The 7,829-nt window shown below is 38.1% G+C and overlaps 1 protein-coding gene across 1 annotated transcript in view; it reads left to right on the forward strand.

The window, feature by feature from the left end:
* The first annotated feature begins 3,307 nt into the window (after positions 1–3,307).
* The window catches only part of LOC102675380 (protein stoned-B-like), a 13,634-nt gene continuing 9,112 nt past the window's right edge, over positions 3,308–7,829 (forward strand). Inside the window, exons 1-2 of the mRNA XM_006621703.2 lie at positions 3,308–3,492; positions 7,362–7,829. Of these exons, the coding sequence (XP_006621766.1) occupies positions 7,395–7,829 (435 nt within the window). The 5' untranslated portion in view covers positions 3,308–3,492; positions 7,362–7,394. The remainder of the gene's footprint in view (positions 3,493–7,361) is intronic.

The following is a 7,829-nucleotide window of genomic DNA, read 5'->3' on the forward strand; positions in this document are numbered from 1 at the left end:
GAAATCACGCACGATGGTCGGAGTATTGTGCCAATTAGACCGCGTGTCGAAGAGGACGTGAAATGTGCCAAAATATTTGAAGAAAAAGAAAGAGAAAAAAAAGAGACAGAAAGTGAGAGGGCAAAGGGAAAAAGGAAAAGAAGAAACACTTGGGAAACACGCTCAACGGCACTTTCGTCTATCTGTCGTTATATTAATTCTGTAAATATTTGTGCACTTGTATAGAACAAAAAAGATGAATGAATAAGAAGTTATTATCGTTATTATCGTTATTATTATTATTATTATTAATATTATTAATTGTATTAATTATTATTATCATTATCGCTTCGATTATCCTCGTTATTCGTCATCGTTATCAACCGTACTCTTATTCTCGACCGATTGAAACGCAAACAGGTTAAATAACGCGAACGCGAAGGTCAGTAAAACGATTGTACTTTTTTTAAGCAGCTAATTCTAAAATTATCGACGACAGCCATTTTTTTTTTCTTTTTTAGTTGGACCCGTGAAGCATGTTCGAGTACGACGTCGTTAATGTGTCGTTAATAACTAAAAACCTATTAGGATTTCCCTAGGTAATGCGTTAACAGCACGCGCAATGTACAGAAAGTCTAATCCTTACAGGAATGATGCCTGTTCGAAGTGTGTGTACGCTATATTGTTGCGAATATTTTTTTCGACAATCCTAGTTTGATTTTATGTGTACAAAATAAAACGTACAACTTCAAAGAAGAAATTTGTATGTATAGGTGCATACACTTTGTATATACGTATACAGTACGCACACATGTATCGCGAAGAATCGAAGGAGAAACGAATATCAAAAACCGACCATTGTTGTTATCACGAGTTAGCTATTTTTATGCCTTCCGTTACATCCAATCGTTCTTCCCTTCAAACCTGTGTGAAAATGTACGAAAGTGAAAGAAAGTTCAAAACGAATTATACGAAGTATTTTTTCTTGTTCTTTTTTTTTTCTTTTTCTTCTTCGTTTTTTTTAAAGTCTTCTTGTATTTTGCGACATCTCGTGTTTAGAGAAGATCGATATCGTAGAAACCTGTAATATCGTTTAGAAGTCTGTGATGTGTTAGAATAATCGAATAGTTGTGTAGATCGTTTAATACAAGGGCGGAACCGTTGACACGTGGAATCGACCAAAAAATACAAGCACTGACTGATGATAGAGATCGAGAAAAAAAGAGAGACGATTATTTGTATTTTAAAATTTGAATTAACCAAAATAGTGCGCGATATAATTAGCAATAACAAGGCGCGAAAATAATGTACACGGTGTTACATATACAATCGCGCTAAAACATTCTAAAGGAAATGAGAAGGAAAGAAAAAAAAACTAAAAATAGATTGAAATTAATTATATCTATATCTTGTATCATTTTTAAATAAGATCATGGATAAAAGATGAACCAACTCTCTGTCAAGAGAAGAAAAAAGGGAAAGAAAAAAAAAAGATGGCCATTTGTTCGATTAATAGAAAAAGGAAAAAAAATTCGGGAGATGCGTTTTATTCAGAATAGACCTTGGATTCATTCGCGGTTAAATTGTTTGTTCACACGTATTATGTAAATAGGCGATGAAACAAAATTACCGTCGTATATTATATATATATATATATATATATATATATATATACACATTCACAAAAACAAACAGATATGTATGTATATATATATATATCTCAAGTCAGAGCGGATATTACAGAAATCAACAGGCAGTGTTTCTGCTGTTTCGCCCCCTTCCTCCCTTCTCTACTTCCCAATTTTTTCCATATTCTGTTACAGTATATTCCATTGAATAAAAATAATTATAATATTTGTAAAGCCGCTTCAACTTTATACATAGAACTCGAATCGTTTGATTTTTTTTTTTTTTTCAGAAATTGTAGACAGATAAAGATACGAATAGAGAATTCAATTAAAGGATCGGGATGAGTTTTAATTTTAAGATATGAATAAAAGAGAAAAGAATAAAAAAGGACAAAATAATCGAGGAGTTAATAGTATAATAATTTTTTTTTTTCAAGGCGCAAGATAATCAAGATAATGAGAGCGATGAACGTTTTCAATTTTTTTTCAAAAATATCATTATAAATTACAGAAATTTGACTTGACCCCAATAATAAAACAGACTGTACAGGAAATTCTCATGTTATACTACGAACGTTTTGTTTCTATTTTTATCTCTTCTTGAGAAGTTTACGATTTATCGAAGCTTCTCGTTGCTCCTAGCTGTTCCTATCCTATTGCTCTACGATACAAAAACTTTTTTCAATCTCAGCTATACTATATTGTAAATCGATTCAACGTCTTTTTTTTAACCTTGTTTATAAAAAACTTTTTTTTATTTTTAATTGAATTAATATCCAAAAAAAAAAAAATTTCTCATAAAAGAAAAGTAATTATACGATCATTAATAAAGATGACTAGTGCTGGCATCAGCACGCTTCGAATCCTTTCAATTCAACAAATGGAGGTTGGAGAATCAATAATCGAGATCATTTTCTGCGCAAGTTTCTTAGCCACGATGAATTTCTGCTAGATCGAACGAAAGGTACGCAAAGAAAAAGTCAGAATTGGAAAAGAGAAAAATAAAACAAAAATTACGAGGAATAAGATTACGAAAGAAGTTGCAAAGAAGATTCTAGATTTTATCGTCGATAGAAAAACTGTTCGACCAGTTTTCATGAATAACAATCAATATGTAAGAAACTCTATGGACACAATTACATATATACTTTCCAAAGGAAATTCATGCGAATATTCGAATGAAAATTCCAAAGGAAAGGACTAATTGCTCGTCTCCAATCTCTTCCTCGAAGGAAGATGGAAATTGATGGAGGGACGAATCGATAGTCCCGGTTGAAGTCGACGACGGGACGAGTGTTTCGCGTCCGTGTTTTGAGGCCATTGCTAGCGAAGGGTGGCCAGAAGAGGAAGAAGGGGGCGGCGGAGAAATAGAGAGGGCGACGTTAAGGGCGGGGGAGGCGGGGGTGGGTGTCGTGTACGCGCATGTTTCTTCTCCGCGAAACGGATCGATGCTGGAAATAGCTCGACCCGCAGGAGAGTACGAGGTGAGTCGGCTTCGCTTTCGGCAGGGCCTTTGCAGCTCTTCACCGCTCGCCGTTTCCTGTTTCACGAATCGTAGGGGGAAACGTAACTCCACGTACAGTCTCCACAATCTCTTCTCGTATTCGCGAGCTTCCCTTCGACGGTTACCGATCGATCCGCCGGTTTTCCTCGTCGATCTCGTTCTTCCTCTTCCCCCGTACAGTTTCCATCCAACTCTCTCATCTCAATTTTAATCCCAATTTCTTTCCTTCTTTCTTTCTTCTATTTTTTTTTTTTTTCTTCGAGTGTGTGCTTTCGACATCCATCGCAAGTGAATAAAAAGAGAAACAGAGAGAGAATCTCGATAGCGGGATGACTCGAAAAAAATGTGCGTCGTACCGATGTGGCTGACGAGGCTGAAATCGTAAGTACAAATGAAGTAGTGGAGCCAAGACAGAAGGCTTTTTTTTTTTTTTTCAAGATTACATAGATAGTGGTTCGCGAACACAAGTGCAAAACGTGGCCGCAATGATACGTCACCTATACGCTTTCATCGTTGCCTCTTGATTGATCCGCCTCGGAAACTACACTTCACTCGCTCTCGTAATAACCGATCCTTTTCGATCCTTCGTATCTACGAGCAGCGAATCGAGACTACGTCTCTTAGCTCGTTTTTTTTTCTTCGTTCAAGATTTGTCCACACTTTTTCCTCAAAGTTTTTCCAATTGGACGATAAGCAAATCTTTCGATATATAATATGATAATCTTCGTCCCACCTGTAATCTGTCTGCATTATTATCTAGAATCGATTGAACTATGTCAATAACTGTATATGTCATAGTGTTAGAAGTAGCAATGTATAGAGAAAGAAAATCGTCTTACGAAACTCGAAGCATTTTGTTTGTCGTAAACTAATATATTTTTATAGCGTTGGATGGATCGCGGCTTCGTTCGTAGGTATAGCTGACGCAGCAATGATCGTTGCTAAGACGATAATGAAACTGCTCATTGAGAACTTGGCTTGGTCGATACACACCTAGCTTTCTAGCCTTGGAACGTCTTTAAATATATATATATATATATATATGTACATATACAAGCGGCCTGTTTCGTTATCCTGACATTTGTTCCACGGTTCCTTTTCGTTCCCTCTTAAACGAATTCTCCGTTTCAGGCTGGAGTTTCAACGGTGACCGCGTGCTCTGAAAATGGAAATACGAAAATTCGGCATCGAACGATTCAAAGCTACGTTGTTGTAAGAAGTGACAGGTGAAAAGCTGGTCGAGCGTTACAGGATGTTTCAGAAAGTTGAAACTTTGATTGAAGCATGCATGGTGCTCGTCGAAATAAACACGATAATGATAAACAATGCGAATATATTATTTTTTAATTTAGAAATCTTTTAAATACAATATAGTTTCCATTCTATCCTTTAGATTTTTACGGATTTAGATTTATTTTGACGACATCCACCACCATATTTTTCAACACCAATTTTCTGAAACATCCTGTACAGAATTATTTGTACCGGTATTACGCGTGCGCTTTCAGAGAGACACTATGGACAAGTGTTCGGGATATTGGAGCGACGCTCTTCGCCGAAACTTTCTCAATTACGTCACGAAATTCGAGCAAAGCTAGAGCCACTCGCTCCGTTGTGTATACGCGATTCGATTGTTTTCCAACATCGTCCAATATTCTTGGCCGCATTCCGTTTTTTTCTGTGCTACGCTAAATAGAATTCTAAATAGATAGACTGCTGCTTTCTCAAATTTCATCTCGTTCAGAATTTCTATTCTTCTGTGTATCCTTTTTTTCTTTTTTTTCATTTTAAGTAACTATCTTTTTACGTCGTAATTCGCTTGGAATATTTTTGTACAGCGTAGAATATCGTTGTTTAGAGCATGTACAAAGCTCAAGCATTGGAGCAGCGCGCTACTGGAATTCATATGGGGTTTGGATGTTCTAAATATAAATCGACATGCACGTCATTTTTCTTCTCTATCCAGTTACGCGACCTCGCTTCGCTATTGCCTTAAATTTTTCAATTTGGCAGATCGTTCTTCATTTTATAGTTAAAGTTTCTGAAAAGAAAAATAAAAAAAGAAGAATTACGTTTAAAAATTTACTTTCTTAGAATTAAGAGGCGTTCTTTTTTTTTACGTAAATAAATAGATGATACCTGTTTGGCAGGTTGGTAATTGATCGGTAACAAGTGTCAATTCCTGTGCAGAATCATACGGGTCGATAATCTCTATTTACCTGGTGACGCGTTTCAAGCTAAATTTAATTATCTGGAAAGTAGGAAAGATAGGAATATAACTTATCGTGTCAGGTGTCGCCATCCATATGTTGCTATCCATATTCCTCCTTTTTGAAGATTAAAATATTAAAAATATATTTGTTAAAAGAAATAAAACTCTCGTTATTCACCTTATTCATTTTATCTTCCATTTCATCGAACCGAGAAAACAATGTTTCTCTTTGTGAAGTGGCAGAAGTAGAACAGTGGACGTATATAGGTTAGATCGTCGAGGAGTCGATCGATTTCTCGCCCATTATCGATTACAGTTTCCTAGCGTGGTTACGAGTGTACCGTGGTGACGATATCGATTTTAGATGGAGAGAATTGCGATAGTCGTCGAGTTTGTTAGCACGCCAATCACGATACGACTATCCTGCGATAAATCTGAAGCACGTGCTCTCTCCTGTTCCTTCAATTTTATCGACGAAAATTTCTATTTCGTACTTCTTATTCCCTTTCCTATTTCGTTGATTCATTTTAATTTAAAGATTCCTGAGAAAAATTTAATCTGAAAAAATTTCGATTAATTATTCGAACAGTTGTTTCTATCTCTTCGAAAGCATAATCCAACTATATCGATAGACGATATTGTTATTCCAGAGAGGTTTATACAGGTTTCGATCAGGTTGGTATTAATTAAATTCTCCATTCATAGCCGATTAACGCGTTAAATTATGCTCGTTATAAAACTTTAAGCTTCTTATCAACGATACGGCTCACGACATATAGTCGAAAAGAAACGTTTGTACGTTGCACAACTTTTCTAACAAATTTCATTTTTCAACAAAATAAACCGCGCATAAAATTCATCTTCGTATGTATATCCTTTACACATCCATCTGAAAAAAAAAGTGATAACATCAACTCATTATACCTTTCTCTTTATATTTTTCGATATTATTAAAAAAAAAAAAAAAAGCGAGACATTTCGTAGATGGTCCATCCTAGGTAGATCGAATCCTGACCTACAAACCGTCGAGCCAAATTGATGAAATATTAGATAAGAAAGAAAAGAGAGCGCTGCTATTTTCTCATTGATTCGGAGCAGTGTCGTGGAAGGCCAATAGGAAGGGCAAAATGGTCACGGGTACGTTACTGCGATCGATCGAGTTATTCTGGCAACGATCCCATAACGCATACACACAACCATCTAAAGCGAATATTACAAAAAAATATTACAAAAAAAGTTCCAGATAACTATCCCATTGCCATTGCGTGAAACGAAACGATCCGCGACGTTCGATTCGCGATTATCCTTCCCTGTGATTGGTCGAAGCTGTTCGAGGAACGATTCTCTCGCTTCGAGATATATCGACTCTCAGTAATATGGCGGGGCGCGTGTTCAATGGCGCGTGTTTCGCGGCGTGCACTCGTTAAAAAAAGGATCGGACGAATTTAGCACGGCGGTTATAAAGAGCGACCGACTAAGAACAGATCGGTAGTGTGCAACAAGTATTCGAGAATTCGAGCATGACAGTGTCGTGGATGGTGTTGTTTCGTTCGCGGGTGCACCTATCTTACCGATATCGCACGTTCAGCTTTCGTTCTCTTAGATCGATCGATGTTAAAGACTGTACAAAGTGTGTGTGTGATCTTGCTCGAATGTAATACCCTTCGTGAACTACTTTCCACTGCACGTAGAAACCTGCATTAACCAATTACCGTTAGTTGACTTGACTTGTTCCCGAATTGTTCGATCAACGTGCAATATAAATTGAAATTAGTGGAATACGAAATAGATAGAGTGACGCTTTCTCTTCATATCCTTTCCCTCGTACAAATAAACGTATCTTTTTAACGCTTATATCCGGCAACAACGTAACTCCCGCGATTTCGACGACTCTGACCGCCTTTCCTTTTCGTAAAAGGAAAGAAATAAAGAAAGAAAAATGTGATGGTTGTCAACATAAGCGTTAAACTCGACACGTGTTTCTCGACGAAGACGCGGAAGACGAGGTTGAACTGACGCGAGAAACGATTGATTTCAGAAGCCTCGCTTGTTCCACGGTAGGTCTTAGAGGATGCACAAGCTAGCCAAGGGCCTGAAGAAGAAGAAAAAGCAGAAGAAGGGTAAGAAGGGGGCGGAGGAGGACGAGTTCGACCCGGAGGAGCTCGAGCGTTATAGGCGCGAGCGGGCGGAGGCCCAGCAGAAAGCCGAGGATTCCGGCGAGCAGGCCAGCAACGCTTCCTCCGACGAGTGGAAGAAGTTCGAGGCGTTGACCGCCGGCGTCGACTCGATCCTCAAGAAGACACAGGGCGATCTCGACCGCATCAAGTCGACCTCGTTCTTCCAACGGAAGCCCCCCCTAGACGAGGAGAGGAGGAAGGAGGGGGAGGAGGGGGAGGAGGCGGAGAAGGAAGAGGATCACAAAAAGAAGAAGAAGTCTTCCTCCTCGAAGAAGTGGGTGGGCTTCGACGAGGAGGGGAATCCTATCGAGGGGGAGCCCCCCGACTTC

The sequence above is a fragment of the Apis dorsata genome, unplaced genomic scaffold (genome assembly GCF_000469605.1).
Source record: "Apis dorsata unplaced genomic scaffold, Apis dorsata 1.3 scaffold_631, whole genome shotgun sequence".
In the NCBI taxonomy this organism is placed as follows: domain Eukaryota; kingdom Metazoa; phylum Arthropoda; class Insecta; order Hymenoptera; family Apidae; genus Apis; species Apis dorsata.